Below are 19,721 nucleotides of genomic sequence, written 5' to 3'. Positions count from 1 at the left end.
GTGCACGAAGCACTCGAGGCCCATTGGGCGCGCTCTAGGCGAGCGAGCAAAAGGCCAAGGCAACACGATAGCGCTAGGCCCATGGCCGAGCATAGCTGTATTTTTATTATTTTATAAGTATAATTCCAGTATATTTAAAATTTAATTAAGAATTTTAAAAGTATTTATATGATTATTAAATCATATTAGTACTAAAAATGAATTTTATTTTCATTTAATATTATTAATTTTATTAAATGTATTTTAGAAAAGAAAAGTTTCAAATATTTCCTTAAAACATAAATAGTTTAATTAAGAGGATAACATATTTTATTAAGGATGTTAAGTACTTTCACCTTCTTTTCCTAATCTTACTTGAACTCCAAGTAAGGGTTAGTATAAATAGGACCAAGGATACAAGGGAAATAAACCCTAAAACACAATTTGCCTCTCCTCTTAATTTTCTCCCTCTCTCATCTCGGTCGGCGTGCACCGCAAGCAAGCAGCAGTAGCTCGTCCCTCTACTACTGCTGAGATGCTGCTCCCGTGTCCCTCCGCTTGTTCCTCGTCGCTTACACCGCGTGGGTGGTCAGCTTGTAACCCGCCCGATCAATGTAAAAAAGTAGACGATAAAACAAAGATCAAATCAAGGTAGGCATATCATGATTTAATTCTCTAGTCCCTACAGTCACACATCAACTTGTACAAAGTTCAAACCAGACTCACAAGGCATACGCATAAAATCAAGATTGGGTCTCACCAAGTGAATCACTTCTCTTGTTATGTGGTGGGCTAAGCGAACCAAATGTGACCCGTTCACTCACCTTCCCATTATGAATATGCATACTATCAAATGAGTAGTAGCCCCTCCCAACTCACAACACTAGTGTGTTTGAAGGTTCTCCTAAACACTCAACCTACGCCAGAGTCGACTCGAAATGCACATATACTCTTTGGCCCTTGATAAACGACTACTTTCAACCTATTTTTTCACACACATTTCACGATGATAAAAAAAGGTATTTATATAAGCTTGTAATGTTGGCCGGGTAAAAACAAAGGGTAAGGAGTATTTTGGACATGTAATGGTTTCGTCATTATCCCGTTAGGGGAGACACAAATTAGGTGTCTACAGAAGCCCCCACTTTGACTGAGCGTTCGGTTAAGAAAGCGAAAGTCAAAGTTTTTGATTAGGGACGGAGAATAGTCAAGATGTTCTGCAATCAAGACCATTCTTTTTACGCTGGTACCTGCACAAGATAAGTGTTAAAAAAAAGGATAGAGTCTACCTCTGTGCGTCTTGACAACTTTGATCTTTGTATGGATTGCATTTCTTTTCCGGCTTTGACTTAGCACGGAGCTTGGCATCGAAAATTTTGAATTTTGAACCATGAATTTTGAATTTTGAATTTTGAACTTTGAATTTGAATTTGAATACCCGGAGTAAATCCGCGGGGTTTTGTACTTACTTTGAATGTCGTATGAGGCTTGAACCGCTGGGGAATAGGCCCACTAGGGAAAAGAGTTTTTTATTTTTGAATTATTTTAAACTTTCCCGGAGCTTGGGTCCGCTGGGAGTAAGGAGCTTAAATCCGCATATTTTTTGCACTCCATATGCTTGAGATATTTATCTGTTGATGCTGGCCGAACAGACGTATACCCGTATTCATCGAAAAGTAGCATGATTCGACGTTTGATGCTTGGTGTAGAAAACCGTAGCAGCAAAGTACGTAAAATCAGCACGGATGACCGTGCCGAGATTCAACGCATCAGTTAGGGCCTGCGTCTGGAGCAAGGCCAGTGCCCAGCGCAGGGGCTGCTTATATGTAACCCCTCGTGTGTTCTTGGTCGAGCACACTTCATTTTTCTTGGTTCTTTCTCTCAAAGTTCGAGTGTTTCTCTCCCTTGATCTTGTGGTTTTTGAATTTCACTTATCCATGTATGTATTTCAAGTTTTGTTATTGAAATTACCTTAGGATTGAATGTATGGTAAATTCTTGTACTTGAAATGTTTTTGTATTTGTTGATGTTTGTACTTGTATCTTGAGAATGTTTGAATAGTAGAAGGCTCTTTGTATTTTGTATGAAAAAAAAATTATTTGGTAGCCACCTTGAACTTAAATTATTGGAACTTTGTAGGATTTGAACTTGAACTCTTGCACTTTAGAATTTGTACTTAGAACTTGTAGAGAAAGATTTCACTCGGGAACTTCATAAATCTTGTATAGAAATAGGAACGGATAGCCTAGGCGTCGGTGTGGACCTTGAATACCTGCTTTGACATGGATAGCTTAGGCGTTAGTGTAGACCTTGAATACCTGCTTTGGCATGGATAGCCTAGGCGTTGGTGTAGACCTTAAATACCTGCTTCGGCATGGATAGCCTAGGCGTTGGTGTACACCTTGAACAGTCTCCCAAAATGGAACTCCCTGGCTAGACTTGCACGGCCACTGGGGATTTTCAGACTCTTGAACTTTTGTACGAGCTAGTTTAAGAGATCCCCAAGGCTTGGATGTTTGATTTTTTGTATTTTAAATGATTTATTATGTCTCGTCACACTCGGAGCAAGCTTGCTGAATCCTCGAGCAGCCGAGCGGCTATATATGGAGGACGCTTCTGACAACGAAGCGGCGGAGATAGAGGCACTCCCCTTAGGGATGACTCCTAGGGGAAGACCCAATTTTTATGGTCTTGGATGACATCCCACAGACATTGTATTCCACCCGAGATATCACTTGTCTCACCGGCCAAGTGCTGGCGTGGTATGCCTCACACCCTATTTTGAACTTGCGACTTGAATTGTATAGGTTTGTACTGATCCACCCTTTTTCTAGACTGATAGGACATGGATCCGAGTGTTCTGGTTAGATGAGCTTCTGACTGTCTCTAAGACCATTTTTGCTGTCGAGGAGACCCGAGTGATTTGGGCTCAGACTGGATTAACTGCCTTCTAGGAGGCGCTCCGAGGTTTTGTAGAGATGACGGGCGTCAAAGCCTGGACACTGGCTCTTTTGGAGTGGTGGTGCGACACCAATGACACGTTTCACATGAGCTGGGGGGAGATTACCATCACTCCCTTAGAGTTTTCCATGATTATCGGCCTCCCATTTTCTAAGGTGGAGGTCGTTTTCAACTCAAGCTTGACATGGAGATCTGCTGGCGTCAGGGGCTTGATTGGCCCAGTTGTAAACTCGATCACTTTTAACGACACTACTACTTCAATGAATGTGATCTTGGTGGGTATTGGCATGGTTGGCATGACAATGGAGCAGAAGGTTCGATTCTTTCTTCTGGCACTTGTAGGCCGAGTGGTTGCCCCCGGCAGGAGTAGCCATGTGATTGTGGGCTTCTTGGGGTCTTTGAGGGACTTGCGGGTTGTTTCAGGCCTCAGCTGGGGTAACTTGGCATATATCCACCTTTTGTACGAGATGAAGAATGTTTTAAGGACTGCCCCGGATAGCGCGATTGGCATAGCCGCCATGTGGAGAGTGCTGGAGGTTTGGGAACTCCTTGAACTTTGTATTTTGTACTTGTATTTTGTATGTTGTATTTTGTATGCATAAGACTGACTGATGTCTCATTTTCTTTTGAAGATTTGGGCGTATGAGCATTTTCCTGGCTTGGCGCCTGCTTGCCCTGGAGTTGCGGCTTACCCGTTTGCTGCTTCTTGGGAAGGAGCGGAGCGCAGTATGATGACTACAACATCTTTCCGCAGAGCTTTGCGGGTCATGTCTTTTGAGGAGGTGTGTTTCTATCTTGTAAGATCTTGTAGCAATTGTATTTTGTATGTTGACTGAGCTGCCTGCTTTGTAGGTATGTTGGCGCCCTTTTTCTAGCGTACACACACCGGCTTCGGCTATGCGAGCCTACTTCATTTCCGGGGGGCGTGTGCTGATCTCGGGGATTTATCCCCCCCATGTTGTACCTGGGTGTGCGGGTGACTCTTCAGCACAACACTGCGGGCCGGCTCGTTCCTTTGGATCCTCCAGAATCCATGATGTTGAAGGCTGCCGAGGTTTCTCAGGTCTATGTGGAGAACATGGAGGCGGGTGGCGATTCCCTTTGTCTCCCGTGGGAGAGTTTTGTAGACAGGGGTGCTAGCTACAGAGATTTCCTGTCGAGGCTTGCTCTGGCTGTTCGCTTTATGCCACAGGTAAACTTTGGATTTGAACCTTGTATTCTAGTATTCTTGTACTTCTATATAATTTGAATCTTGTATGTGTTCTTGTAGGTCGAGGAGGTTGACCCGGAGGATGTGCCCTATGTTGACAGGGTCCTCCGCTATGTGGACTTGGATGGGGAGTAGGTAGAGCTCATTGTCCCGATGGCCTCTCCCTCAGAGCAGATGGCGGCCGATGCTCTTCCTGAGCATTATGCAGTTGTGAGTGCTTTTGTATTTCTTGAAATGGTTGTAGTCTTGTATATAGAAATTGTTTTTGAATTTTGTACGTATGCAGGCGCCTCGAGCAAGAGTGCACCGCTGGATGCTCGTAATCGATTCCTTGATGAAGCATTATGTCGACCTGACCAGGAAGCTCACAGGCAGAGACCGAGTTGTAGGTTTACCATTTATGTGATGCTTGTATCTTGAAAATTGTATATAGATATCTGATGCTTGAATTTTGAATTTTTTACAGGAGCATCGTAGGGGCCGTAGAGAGGATAGGACTCCTCAGACTGGTGTTTTGATGGAGCAGACCGGGCGGAACTTGGGTCGGGGCCCTGACTCTAGTGTTGAGACTCATTGTTGGCGCTCAGATGTTGATCCGAGGGATGTTCCCTCTTCTTCTACTCATCCTGGTAGGTATTCGTACTCCATTGGAGATACAGGCGGTAAGATGCCTTATATGATGTTAGGTTATGATACATATGACAATTCATAAATCATGCGGAAAAACCATAAAGCCAGGAAAGCATATTATTTACACATAATTATTTAGCATAGAATGGATGCATACATGTTGTAGCGTGCCTTCCCTAGCTGCGCCCGAACCGAACAAGAACAAGTCTTTAGGACTCCAAATGTCGTCCCTCCGTAGATAGTCCACAGTACGTCCGGATCCGCCTCAAGTTAGACCAACTAGAATCGCCCTTAAGGTGCTTAGGAATTTCGGCTAGTGTTTGCAAGTGTATGGCTGATTTTTATTTCAAAAACTTACCCTTTGAATACTTCAATCGTACCCATAAATTGTGACCCTAGGCACCTATTTATAGGAGTATGGAAAAGGAATTGTAATCCTACTAGGATGTGGATTTGCTAGTTAGAACTTTATTAGGACTCTAAATAACAAAACAAATCTAATAGGATTAGGATTTTAATCTTTGCACAAATCCTAATAGGATTAGGATTTCCCGCACAAGCATTGCAGAAGCCGTGCACCTGCGCAAGCCTTGCGGCCCACGACAGGCGCACAGCCCACGCTGCTGTGCTCTTGCGCGCACACGCCCTTGGCTGGGCCTGGCCTTGCGCTGGGCCTGGTCGAGGCGTGCGTTGATGCGTGCGGTTCGCTGGGCGATGGCCTGGCTTCGTGCTCGGCCTTCGTCTAGCCGGCCTCGTCCGATGCTAATTTGTACGATACACTTCCGATTAAATTCCCGATTCCGGAATTCATTTCCGATACGAACAATATTTAATATTTCCGATTCCGGAATTAATTTCCGTTTCGAACAAATATTTAATATTTCCGTTTCCGGAATTATTTTCCGATTCCGATAATATTTCCGATTCTGACAATATTTCCGTTTCCGGCAATATTTCCTATTTCGGCAATATTTCCATTTTCGATAATATTTTCCGATACGTACCATGTTTCCGTTTCCGGCAACATCTACGACTTGGATAATATTTATATTTCCGATACGATCCATATTTCCGTTTCCGGCAATATCATCGTTTCCGGAGTATTCATTTCTTGCTTGTGACGATCTCAGCTCCCACTGAAACCAAGATCCGCCGATTCCGAATATCCATAGATAGAGTATTTAATGCCATTAAATACTTGATCCGTTTACGTACTATTTGTGTGACCCTACGGGTTCAGTCATGAGTAAGCCGTGGATTAATATCATTAATTCCACTTGAACTGAAGCGGCCTCTAGCTAGGCATTCAGCTCACTTGATCTCACTGAATTATTAACTTGTTAATTAATACTGAACCGCGTTTATTAGACTTAACATAGATTGCATACTTGGACCAAGGGCATTATTTCCTTCAGTCTCCTACTTGTCCTAAGGGACAAGTGTGCATTTCCTAATTCCTCTGTCGCTCGATGCTTGCTCTTGAACATAAGGTAAGAGTTGTCATCCTTATTATGTCTAGAGGTGTTTCTCGGTTTCAAAGTTCAACTGATCAAATAAACAGATAATCATAGCCTATGATTCATCCGAGCACGGCCATGCATTTCACAGTTTCTAGCTCTCCGAGTGGCCTTGTACAACTTTTAAGCATCTCATCCCGATTTATGGGAGGACAATCCCAATCTTGCGATCTTAAGATTAGACTTCGTTTGATAGGTGATTACCTGAGCGTTGCCTTTATAGCCTCCTTTTACGGTGCGACGGTTGGTCAACGTCAAAGCAACCAGTTCTCAAACAAGTAATCTCAAATCACTCAGGTATTGAGGATTTAGTGTCTAATAATTTTAATGAAATTTACTTATGACAGATTTTCATCTCTTACAGTAAAGTTTCATAGGTCTGTCCGATACTAGTCTTCCCAAAGTAAGTATCTATGCAAATGATTATGACATTGCCATCTCCACATAGTTCAAGAAACAGAACTACTAGTCATCTTGCATTCTAGTCGTCTAACGTTTTCTATGCGTCCTATTTTATAGAAAACTCCGACCAGGGACCATTTTCAACTTTTGACATTCAAGTTCACTTGATAGACATTTCTTAGTCACAGGACTGGTCCTGACAGTCTATCTTGAATATATCGTCAATTTGAAATGACTCATCATTTAATAAACCACAAATTAAATGGAAAAATGAATTCTATTCATTTATTGTGAATGATTAACCAATAATGTTTTACAAAGTTTTAAACTCTAAAACTTTAAAACATCAAACAAGGATATCAAAGCCATTCTCCAATATGCTTGATTCCCATAGCTGCAGTGTGCGAGTTGTGCTTCGCCTGCGGCAGAGGTTTAGTCAATGGATCTGATATGTTGTCATCAGTTCCAATCTTGCTTATCTCGACTTCCTTTCTTTCAACGAACTCTCGTAGAAGGTGAAATCTACGAAGTACATGCTTGACTCTCTGGTGGTGTCTAGGCTCCTTTGCCTGTGCAATAGCTCCGTTATTATCACAATACAGGGCTATTGGTCCTTTAATGGAGGGGACTACACCAAGTTCGCCTATGAACTTCCTTAGCCATATAGCTTCCTTTGCTGCTTCATGTGCAGCAATGTACTCCGCTTCAGTTGTAGAATCCGCAATGGTGCTTTGCTTAGCACTTTTCCAGCTTACTGCACCTCCGTTGAGGCAGAAGACAAACCCAGGCTGTGATCTGAAATCATCTTTGTCGGGTTGGAAACTTGCGTCCGTATAGCCTTTAACAATTAATTCATCATCTCCACCATAGACCAGGAAGTCATCTTTGTGCCTTATCAGGTACTTCAGAATATTCTTGGCAGCAGTCCAATGCGCCTCTCCTGGGTCTGACTGGTATCTGCTCGTAGCACTGAGTGCGTACGCAACATCTGGGCGTGTACATATCATAGCATACATTATTGAACCAATCAATGATGCATATGGAATCCCATTCATTCGTCTACGCTCATCAAGTGTTTTTGGGCACTGAGTCTTGCTTAGAGTTATTCCATCAGACATGGGTAGGTAGCCTCGCTTGGAGTCTGCCATCTTGAACCTATCAAGCACCTTATTGATATAAGTGCTTTGACTAAGTCCAATCATCCTTTTAGATCTATCTCTGTAAATCTTGATGCCCAATATGTACTGTGCTTCTCCTAGATCCTTCATCGAAAAACATTTCCGAAGCCAAATCTTGACAGAGTTCAACATAGGAATGTCATTTCCGATAAGTAATATGTCGTCGACATATAATACTAGGAAAGCAATTTTGCTCCCACTGACCTTCTTGTATACACAAGATTCGTCTGCGTTTTTGATGAAACCAAAGTCACTGACTGCTTCATCAAAACGTATATTCCAGCTCCTTGATGCCTGCTTCAATCCATAGATTGATTTCATTAGCTTGCATACCTTTTTAGCATTCTTTGGATCCTCAAAACCTTCAGGTTGTGTCATAAACACAGTTTCTGTTAAAACGACGTTTAAGAAAGCAGTTTTGACATCCATCTGCCATATTTCGTAATCGTAATATGCAGCGATTGCTAACATTATCCGAATAGACTTTAGCATTGCAACTGGTGAAAAGGTTTCATCGTAATCCACACCGTGGACTTGCCTGTAACCTTTTGCAACCAATCTAGCTTTGAAAACTTCAAGTTTCCCATCCTCGTCCTTTTTCAGTTTGAAAACCCATTTGCTTCCAATGGCTTGGTAGCCATCTGGCAAATCGACCAAATCCCATACTTGGTTTTCAGACATGGAGTCTAATTCAGATTGCATGGCTTCTTGCCATTGCTTGGAGCTAGGGCTCGTCATAGCTTGTTTGTAAGTCGCAGGTTCATCACTTTCAAGTAATAGAACGTCATAGCTCTCGTTCGTCAAAATACCTAAGTACCTTTCAGGTTGAGATCTATATCTTTGCGATCTACGCGGGGTAACATTTCTAGATTGACCATGATTCTCACCAGATACTTCTAAAGATCTCTGAGTTTCATCCTGAATGTCATCTTGAGCATTCTCTAGAGTTTGTTGTTCGACTCGAATTTCTTCGAGGTCTACTTTTCTCCCACTTGTCATTTTGGAAATGTGATCTTTCTCCAAAAAGACACCATCTCGAGCAACAAATACCTTGTTCTCAGATGTATTGTAGAAGTAATAACCCTTTGTTTCCTTTGGATAGCCCACAAGGATACATTTGTCAGATTTCGGATGAAGTTTGTCTGAAATTAATCGTTTGACGTATACTTCACATCCCCAAATCTTAAGAAAAGACACATTTGGAGGCTTTCCAAACCATAACTCATATGGAGTCTTTTCGACAGCTTTAGATGGAGCTCTATTTATAGTGAGTGCAGCTGTATTTAGTGCATGTCCCCAAAATTCTATTGGAAGTTCGGCCTGACCCATCATTGACCTGACCATGTCTAGCAAGGTTCTGTTCCTCCGTTCCGACACACCGTTCCATTGTGGTGTTCCAGGAGGAGTCAATTCTGATAGAATTCCACATTCTTTCAGATGGTCATCAAATTCATAGCTCAGATATTCACCGCCTCTATCAGACCGCAGTGCCTTAATCTTCTTGCCTAATTGATTCTCTACTTCACTCTGAAATTCCTTGAATTTGTCAAAGGATTCAGACTTATGCTTCATTAGGTAGACATAACCATATCTACTGAAGTCATCAGTGAAAGTGATAAAGTAGCTGAAACCACCTCTAGCATTTGTACTCATTGGTCCATATACATCTGTATGGATTAAACCCAATAGTTCAGTTGCTCTTTCTCCAACTTTAGAGAAAGGTTGCTTTGTCATTTTGCCAAGTAAACATGATTCGCATTTACCATAATCCTCTAAGTCAAATGGTTCTAGAATTCCTTCCTTTTGAAGTCTTTCTAAGCGTTTCAAGTTTATATGGCCTAATCGACAATGCCACATATAGGTGAGATCTGAATCATCCTTTTTGGCCCTTTTGGTATTTATGTTATAAACTTGTTTGTCGTGATCTAATAAATAAAGTCCATTGACTAATCTAGCAGATCCATAAAACATCTCTTTAAAATAAAACGAACAACTATTGTCTTTTATTAAAAAGGAAAATCCCTTAGCATCTAAGCAAGAAACTGAAATGATGTTTTTAGTAAGACTTGGAACATGGAAACATTCTAATACAGTCTATAACGAAAATACCTGAAGATGGAACGACTGTTCCGTTCTTCTGATCTTCCTTTAGCTTCAAGGAATCTCTCTTCCTATGCCCCTTCTTCTTGCAGTAGAAGCATTCGGATTCAGAAGTGGGTTGACTGACCTTCCTCTTTTCAGACTTGGCGCCAGTTTGCTTAGTTGGGCTGGCCTTGTTGCCACCTTTCTTAGCATTCCTCTTCTTTCCAGATTTTTTGAACTTTCCCCCACACACCATAAGCACATCTTGCTTATCACTTTTGAGCGTCTTTTCAGCGGTTTTCAGCATACCGTGAAGCTCAGTGAGCGTTTTGTCCAGACTATTCATACTGTAGTTCAGTTTAAACTGATCATACCCGTTATGAAGAGAATGGAGGATGGTGTCTACAGCCATTTCCTGAGAGAATTGCTGATCCAGCCGACTCATATTCTCAATGAGTCCAATCATTTTGAGAACATGTGGACTTACGGGCTCGCCTTTCTTAAGCTTGGTCTCAAGAATTTGCCTATGAGTCTCGAATCTTTCGACTCGAGCCAGATCTTGGAACATGTTCTTCAACTCACTGATGATTGTGAAAGCATCTGAGTTGATGAACGTTTTCTGCAGATCTGCACTCATGGTGGCGAGCATTAGACATTTCACATCCTTGTTGGCATCAATCCAACGATTGAGGGCTGCCTGAGTGACCCCGTCGCCTGCGGCTTCGGGCATCGCCTCATCTAGGACATACTCCTTTTCTTCCTGCATAAGAACTATTTGCAAGTTCCTTTGCCAGTCAAGGAAGTTTTTCCCGTTCAACTTCTCCTTTTCGAGAATTGACCGAATGTTGAATGAATTGTTGTTTGCCATAGTTAAAACTACAATTGAAAAGAATAAACAAATAAATAACCATTCACAGTTTCTCTTAATAAACTTAAATTCTAGCATACATGCATAATTCAATGTTCATTAAGCATTTTATTCAAGTTATGTGTTCCGGCAGGTGTGAATAACATGATTCCAAGATCCTAAAATCATTGAAGAATTAAGCACAGTTTGTCGACTTAATCCTAAAACATCTTAGGTAAGCAAAAGCCTTTGCTAATAGTCTAGAAACTATTCTTGGTTGATAGGTACGTCTAAGAACTTATTAGGTAAACCTATCGATTTTGCCACGACATAAAAGGACTCCTTACTTATATCGTCGAGTTTCACCAAAACTAACATGTACTCACAATTATTTGTGTACCTTGCCCCTTTAGGACTAATAAGTAATACCTCGCTGAGCGAAAACTATTACTAGATTGATGTAAAGGATATCCAAGCAAGTGTATATTTTGGCATGGCACCTTTTAACTCAATTTTTAAGTTTGGAACTTAAGGCTCTTATTATGTTGGTTAGATTTTAAGTGAACTAAAATCCTTAATCATGCAACATAATCAAGCTTTGATATCATGCATATTTAAGACATATTTAAAAGCAATAAATAACTTAAAACATGCATAAGATAAATGTGATCTAGTATGGCCCGACTTCATCTTGAAGCTTCAACTTCAAAGTCTGTCTTGAAAATCTCCGTGGGAGGCACCATTTTCTTCAAATAGGATAAGCTATAACTAAAACTAATTACAACTATTTGATGGTACGCAGACCATATTTGAATTGAAAAACAATTTTGGTACTTTAGACCAATTACATTCAAATTAATGGTACGCAGACCATATTTCTATCCTATTTGGGCCATACTAGTCACTTCATAACCTGCAAAACAATACATATACAATATATACCATTCACCCATTCATTACCATGAATGGCCCACATAGTTGGTTAGTAAATCACATTATGCATCACATAAACATTTGCAGCAATTAATTAAGGGCACCAATAATCTACAAATTATTCAGTCCTTATTAATTCTAATCAAGAGTTTATGACTAAAAGGGCTCCCACTTAAACCAATAAATTCATATGCTTTACTAATTTTAAACATAAAAATGTATTTCTAGTCTAACCGGAAACATACAAATTTAATTAAAATTTAAAGCTCATATAAATTTATAATTGAATCCACAAATTTAATTTATTTTCAGTCGTATTTAAATTAATTCATGATTTTAATTTTAGTAAAATAATTAGAATAAATAAAATTTATTATAATTATAATATTCAAAATTAAAATCCAAGAAAACAATTTAATTTATTAATTTTTAAAATTAATTAAAATTACGTAAACTGAAAATTTCAAATTAAAATTTTAAAACAATCTAATCGTGACGCAACATCACCACGCAACGCACAGCCATAGGCCACACGCACACAGCCATCGTTGGCCATGTGCGCGCAGCCCATGCGCTGCGTCGCATCGCTGCTGCATTCCATCGCAAGGCATCCGAGGCTTGCTTGGCCTCTGGCTCGTTGCGCGCCTGCCCTCGTCGCACGCGAGCTTGCGCTCATCGCACGAGGCAGTGGCATGCGAGCAGGCGCTCGCTGCGCGCGAGCGATCGATGCTGGGCGTAACGCTCGTGGCACGCGAGCTTGCGCTCGTTGCGCGCGAGGCTCCGCACGCTTGTGCGAGGCAGTGCGCGCTGTGGCGCAGCTCGCTTGCTGCCCACACGCGACTGCTCGTGCCTTGCTTTCGCCCTTGCCCATGTGCCCATTGCACACAGCCCACGACACAAGGCAGGGCTGCTGCCTTGTGCTCGTGCACAATGCCCTTGCTCGCTGCATTCGTACCGCATGGGCGACGAGCTCCCTTGCTCGTCGTCGCATGCCCGCACTATACAACAACCCTTAAGGGTAACACGTAGCGTCCATTGCTTTGTGCGTGCAAGTTATATAAGCGAATCGCATAAAAATTAAAAATTTTATTTTCAAAATTAATGACAAATTAATAAATCATATTAATTTCATAATTTTAGGGCGAAAATTCGAAAATTTATTATTTAATTGATTTCCGATTGACACGGATTCAAGTCTAGGTCATAAAAATTTAAAATTTAACATAAATTTACAATTTTTATGGTGGTTTTTAATCATAGGTATCTAATTAAATTATAACTAATTATGAAAATCAAATTAATTCTAAATTATTCCAATTTTCAACAAATTAATCATAATTACAAATTAGATTGCATAATTAACAAGGCTAGGCATTCAAACTTGTTAAACATATACAGTAGGTCAATCAAAAATTCAAGATTTATCAACAAGAATCGCAACTATTTAATTTAACATCTTAAATTTACGAAATTTTGCATTCGAAAAACTAAAACCTCCGAAAAATCATGCGGAAAAACCATAAAGCCAGGAAAGCATATTATTTACACATAATCATTTAGCATAGAATGGATGCATACATGTTGTAGCGTGCCTTCCCTAGCTGCGCCCGAACCGAACAAGAACAAGTCTTTAGGACTCCAAATGTCGTCCCTCCGTAGATAGTCCACAGTACGTCCGGATCCGCCTCAAGTTAGACCAACTAGAATCGCCCTTAAGGTGGTTAGGAATTTCGGCTAGTGTTTGCAAGTGTATGGCTGATTTTTATTTCAAAAACTTACCCTTTGAATACTTCAATCGTACCCATACATTGTGACCCTAGGCACCTATTTATAGGAGTATGGAAAAGGAATTGTAATCCTACTAGGATGTGGATTTGCTAGTTAGAACTTTATTAGGACTCTAAATAACAAAACAAATCTAATAGGATTAGGATTTTAATCTTTGCACAAATCCTAATAGGATTAGGATTTCCCGCACAAGCACTGCGCACAAGCCGTGCACCTGCGCAAGCCTTGCGGCCCACGACAGGCGCACAGCCCACGCTGCTGTGCTCTCGCGCGCGCGCGCCCTTGGCTGGGCCTGGCCTTGCGCTGGGCCTGGTCGAGGCGTGCGTTGGTGCGTGCGGCTCGCTGGGCGATGGCCTGGCTTCGTGCTGGGCCTTCGTCTAGCGGGCCTCGTCCGATGCTAATTCGTACGATACGCTTCCGATTAAATTCCCGATTCCGGAATTCATTTCCGATACGAACAATATTTAATATTTCCGATTCCGGAATTAATTTCCGTTTCGAACAAATATTTAATATTTCCGTTTCCGGAATTATTTTCCGATTCCGATAATATTTCCGATTCTGAAAATATTTCCGTTTCCGGCAATATTTCCATTTCCGATAATATTTTCCGATACGTACCATGTTTCCGTTTCCAGCAACATCTACGACTATATTGCTTAGTTTGTGGCTCTTAAGTAACCATGTTATTAATCTAATTACTATTATTAATTTGGAATTTAGCACTATAGGGGTAATGGAAATTCCATGTTCCAATGACAAATAAATGTGATTTTATGCCTGAATGGACTTTTGCTCATTCAATTTGATTGTTGGTGTTTGCTTTGCGATTCAGCCAGGTTGCCGATTTTCACCGATTGTTGGCTTTTGCCTTAGTTGAAAGTTATATTTGAGAATGAGTCTTTGAAATATTAAACAAAGTCTAATGAACATGTAAAGGGTTTAAAATACTTATTTAAGTTCATTAGTTGAAAGTTAGGAACGAAATAAGTCATTTTAGTCTAACTATAACGAATAAACGAGCCTTAAATGTACATAACATGACCAAAGTAGGTGATAATGAGTCTTTCAAACAAAAAAAAACTAAGTGTATTAAGCATGTAAAACGTTTTAAATACTTATTTAAGTTCACTAGTTTAAAGTTGATACCAAAATAAACCATTTTAGGCAAAATGTCGCCTATAATGATCAAACGAGCCTTAAATGTGTATAACTTGACTAAAGTAGGTGAAAATCAGTATTTGAACTTAAAACTAAGTATATTTGACATGTAAAAGGTTTAAAATACTTATTTAAGTTCATTAGTTGAATATTAGGACTGAAATAAACCATTTTAGTCAAAATGTGATCTATAATGATCAAACGAGCCTTAAAGGTGTATAACTTGACCCAAGTAGGTGAGAATGAATCTTAGAAACATTAAAGTAAGTCTAATAAACATATAAAGGGTTTAAAATTCTTATTTATATTCATTAGTTCAAAATTGGGAGTGAAATAAGCCATTTTAGGCAAATACGACCTATAATAAACAAACTAGCCTAAAATGTGAATAACTTGTCCAAAGTAGGTGAGATTTAGGCTTAGAAACTTTAAAATAAGGCTAATAAACTTGTAAATGGTTTTTAATACTTATTTAGGTTCATTAGTTCAAAGTTGGGACTAAAATAAGCCATTTTAGTCAAAATATGGCCTATAATGATCAAATAAGCCTTAAATGTGTATAACTTGACCAAAGTAGGAGAATGAGTATTTTAAAATTAAAACTAAGTATATTTTAAAATGGTTTCAAATACTTATTTAAGTTCATTAGTTGAAACTTAGGAGCGAAATAAGTCATTTTAGTTAAAATATGAATTATAATGAACAAACGAGCCTTAAATGTGCATAACATGACCAAAGTAGGTGAGAATGGGTATTTGAACATAAAAATAACTATATTTGACATGTAAAAGGTTTAAAATACTTATTTAATTTCATTAGTTGAAAATTAGGAGCGAAATTAGTTTAAAACGAGTAGGTTTGAGATGGCCATTGAGTAAATGATGAGCCTAATGTGAAGTTTATGATCAATAACATTGGATCTTACAAGTCAAGATGCATACAATATTATGCAAGGTAGATGTTTCCAACCAGTTATCATATTTCGTAAGGCGCAAAGCATGCATGTTCAATAAATTGAAAAAGTTCCAACTTGACACTTCTGTTTTTTTTAATGTACTTTGATTTTGGTTGGTAACATCTTACTCTTTTTTCTCACGGGTTCTATAGGTGTTTGCATGACATCTTCGCTGTTTGGTAAATATGAAGATGGGGACATCGTGAATAAGTTACAAGAGATGTATGAGGTATATGGAATTTATCTATATCTATTTAGGTAAAAGGTTTAGAATATATATTTAGATTCATTCGTTAAGAGTTAAGAGCGAAAACGACAATTTTAGTCAAAATAATGACATATAACAATCAAACGACCCTTAAATGTGCATAACTTGACCAAATTAGGTAATAATGAGAATTATAAACATAAACCTAAGTATATTAAACATGTAAAAGGTTTAGAATATCTATTTAAATTCATTAGTTAAGAGCTAGGAGCAAAAACGACAATTTTAGTCAAAATATGACATATAACAATTAAACGACCCTTACATGTGTATAACTTGATCAAACTAAGTAAGAATGAGACTTAGAAACATAAAACCAAGTATGTTAAACATGTATATGGTTTCAAATACCTTTTTAGGTTCATTAGTTAAGAGTTAGGAAAGAAAACGACAATTTTAGTCAAAATATGACATATAACGATCAAACGACCCTTAAATGTGCATAACTTGACCAAACTAGGTAAGAGTTAGACTTGGAAACTTAAAACCATATATGTTAAACATTTATATGGTTTGGAATACCTTTTTAGGTTCATTAGTTAAGAGTTAGGAGCGAAAACGACAATTTTAGTCAAAATATGACATATAACGATCAAACGACCCTTAAATGTGCATAACTTGACCAAAATAGGTACGAATGGGACTTATAAACATAAAAACAAGTATGTTAAACATGTATATGGTTTCAAATACTTTTTTAGGTTCATTAGTTAAGAGTTAGGAGCGAAAACGATAATTTTAGTCAAAATATGACATATAAGGATCAAATGACCCTTAAATGTGCATTACTTGACCAAAATAGGTAAGAATGAGAGTTAGAAACATAAAACCAAGCATGTTAAACATGTATATGATTTAAAATACCTTTTTAGGTCCATTAGTTAAGAATTATGAGCGAAAACGACAATTTTAGTCAAAATATAACATATAAGGATCAAAAGACCCTTAAATGTGCATAACTTGATTAAAATAGGTAATAATGAGACTTAGAAACATAAAAACAAGTATGTTAACCATGTATATGGCTTCAAATACCTTTTTAGGTTCATTAGTTAAGAGTTAGGAGCGAAAACGACAATTTTAGTCAAAATATGACATATAACGATCAAACGACCCTTAAATATGCATTACTTGACCAAACTAGGTAAGAATGAGACTTAGAAACATAAAACCAATCATTTTAAACATGTATATGGTTTAAAATACCTTTTTAGGTCCATTAGTTAAGAATTAGCAGCGAAAACGACAATTTTAGTCAAAATATAACATATAAGGATCAAAAGACCCTTAAATGTGCATAACTTGACCAAAATAGGTAAGAATGAGACTTAGAAACATAAAAAAAGTATGTTAACCATGTATATGGCTTCAAATACCTTTTTAGGTTCATTAGTTAAGAGTTAGGAGCGAAAACGACAATTTTAGTCAAAATATGACATATAACGATCAAACGACCCTTAAATATGCATTACTTGACCAAACTAGGTAAGAATGAGACTTAGAAACATAAAACCAAGTATGTTAAACAATTATATGGTTTGGAATACCTTTTTAGGTTCATTAGTTAAAAGTTAGGAGCTAAAACAACAATGTTTGTAAAATTATTACATATAACGATCAAACGACCCTTAATTGTGCATAACTTGACCAAATTAGGTAATAATGAGACTTATAAACATAAAAACAATATGTTAAACATGTAAAAGGTTTAGAATATCTATATAGGTTCATTAGTTAAGAGTTTGGATCGAAAACGACATTTTTATTCTTTATTTCATTGGTATGAGCAAATTAAGTCTTACTTTATTTTACGATACAATATTTATAATATAACTAACTAAAGTATACATATATTTTTTTTATTGTCGATCTTCGTAAGGTACTCAAAAATTCGAGGGAGGAGCCTTTCACGATTGAAGAGATAAATGAAGTTCGAGAAAAGTTGGCAAACTTCATTTCTAGTGATTGTCTTTGATATTTTCTTGTAGTGAATTTTAGTATTGTTTTTGATATTTCCTTGTAATGAATTTTAGGTTACGGATGCTAGTTTTTTATGACTGCTGTACAATTTAATTATCTATATAATTGGGTACTTTTTTATATGATGTATGGAGGTTAACTAGTGGCGTGGTCCAATTATATAAAATATGTGGCAGGAAAATAGGATATATAACAAATACGACTCGTTTATAGGCTCGTATATATATCACAAGTGCGGGCTCATTCCCAAAATTGGCAGCACAAAAGTTGTCAAGTGCGGGCTCATTTACAAAATTGCCAGCACAAAGTTTGTCAAGTGCGGGCTCATTTTAAAAATTGGCAACACAAAAGTTGTCAAGTGCGGGCACGTATTCGAAAATTGGCAGCACAAAGTTGTCAAGTGCGGGCACATTTTCTAAACTGGCAGCACAAAAATAGTTTTGTGCGGGCTCATATATTGGCAGCACTTGAGAAATGCCAAGTGCGGGCAGGCCATGTGCTGCACATGTAAAAGTCCGCACTAAACCCCTTAAAATGAGCCCGCACTTGAGGTTTTTTCCTCTAGTGTTCCGCTGTTTGTTTTCAAAGTTAGACTATAAAGGTTAAACCGGTTTTTAATTCATTATTTCATCTGCCTTATACGTTCCATCGTGGCAGTAACACCCCTATGTTTCTCTATTCTCAAATATAAGGTGTTTTAAATAGGGAGGATTATAGGGGTGTTACAAAATGGTATCCGAGCTATTGGTTTTCAGTTCCAATTTTTTATTTTATTTTTTTTATTTTTTTCAAATAATTTTTGTTTTCAAAGTTTACGAAAGAAAATTGTTTTTAATAAGGGTGGTAAAAGGAAAGTATTGCATAGATATTAAACTAGATTAGATCCTGTTCACGCACGGATTTTGTTCATTTTTTTTTCACAAAATATTTAAATGAATATCCCCCAAACTACTGCATAGTTATAACATTTTTAACATACTCGTTTAAATTTATTTATCTAATATACATATTTAAAAAGCTAATATGGTAATTTGACCAAAATATTGAGTGATATATTTTCTGTTATTAATATAGCGATTTGACTAAAATATCTTCAAAGTTAGAATATATTATTATTACGTCTTATTGCCATAATTTATAAATTAAATTTTGTTTACATACATAAATAGTTTATAAAAAAGATAGAGAATAAAAATAAAATAAAACAGATACATTTTTTTGGGAAAGTGATTTTTGGCGGGAAAAAATCGCACCAGGAATTGACACGTGTCATTCCTGGTGTCTCTTTTAGTATATAGTAATAGATAATAGATTATATATATGATTTAAGTAAGTGATTAAATATCGAAATGAAGTATGTGTCAGATTATGCTTTTGATGTCGTAATGTCGTTGTGCTAGTGGTTGCCCCACAATAAGGTTATAAGTGTGTTTAACTATGGAAGTGTCTTGCGTGCTATTGTGTACCAGCTAATCTCCTTATTTTGTGGTCTAGCAAATAATTAAACAAACGTTATACACATTATTCATGTTGAGTTCATCAGAGGTGTTATCAGCAAATATAAGAGTGCTCATATGGATGGTTAATATTACGGTTGCGGCTTTTGTTATTGATACTCTATGGAGTAATATTATTAAGGATTGTGCGACCTATTACTATATTTCCTAAGAGAAAAGAATTTTAGTTATGGACGAGTGTCATAATCAGAGATATGCGGTACTAAGTATATTATTAGCCTAGAAGTTTTATAATTTTTTTTTTTTTTTTTGAAGATAAGAACAAAAGTTAGGGTAGTCTTGTCTCAAGGTTGTACCCTAACTTATCAAAAGA

The 19,721-nt window shown here is 38.0% G+C and overlaps 1 protein-coding gene across 2 annotated transcripts; it reads left to right on the top strand.

Moving 5' to 3' along the window:
* The first annotated feature begins 298 nt into the window (after positions 1-298).
* On the top strand, positions 299-18,033 carry LOC110789922 (uncharacterized). Of its 2 annotated transcripts, XM_021994643.2 has the most exons (8): positions 322-3,476; positions 3,573-3,722; positions 3,793-4,132; positions 4,211-4,360; positions 4,437-4,535; positions 4,617-4,779; positions 15,796-15,872; positions 17,791-18,033. In XM_021994643.2, the coding sequence occupies exons 4-8, from the start codon at positions 4,304-4,306 to the stop codon at positions 17,884-17,886; spliced, it is 492 nt and encodes a 163-aa protein (XP_021850335.1). In that variant the 5' UTR covers positions 322-3,476; positions 3,573-3,722; positions 3,793-4,132; positions 4,211-4,303; the 3' UTR covers positions 17,887-18,033. The 2 variants fall into 2 exon arrangements, 1 of the variants encoding a protein (XP_021850335.1); XR_008927848.1 differs by lacking the exons at positions 4,617-4,779; positions 15,796-15,872; positions 17,791-18,033 and having other exon boundaries at positions 299-3,476; positions 4,437-4,536.
* The last annotated feature ends 1,688 nt before the right edge of the window (positions 18,034-19,721 follow it).

Source organism: Spinacia oleracea, chromosome 2 (assembly GCF_020520425.1).
Source record: "Spinacia oleracea cultivar Varoflay chromosome 2, BTI_SOV_V1, whole genome shotgun sequence".
In the NCBI taxonomy this organism is placed as follows: Eukaryota; Viridiplantae; Streptophyta; class Magnoliopsida; order Caryophyllales; family Amaranthaceae; genus Spinacia; species Spinacia oleracea.
This window is presented reverse-complemented; position numbering and strand designations above follow the sequence as displayed.

Coding starts and splice junctions, on each gene's coding strand:
- LOC110789922 (XM_021994643.2), top strand. CDS start 4,304: ATGGCCTCTCCCTCAGAGCAGATGGCGGCCGATGCTCTTCCTGAGCAT. Junction 4,361..4,436: donor TTCCTGAGCATTATGCAGTT/GTGAGTGCTTTT, acceptor GTACGTATGCAG/GCGCCTCGAGCAAGAGTGCA. Junction 4,536..4,616: donor TCACAGGCAGAGACCGAGTT/GTAGGTTTACCA, acceptor AATTTTTTACAG/GAGCATCGTAGGGGCCGTAG.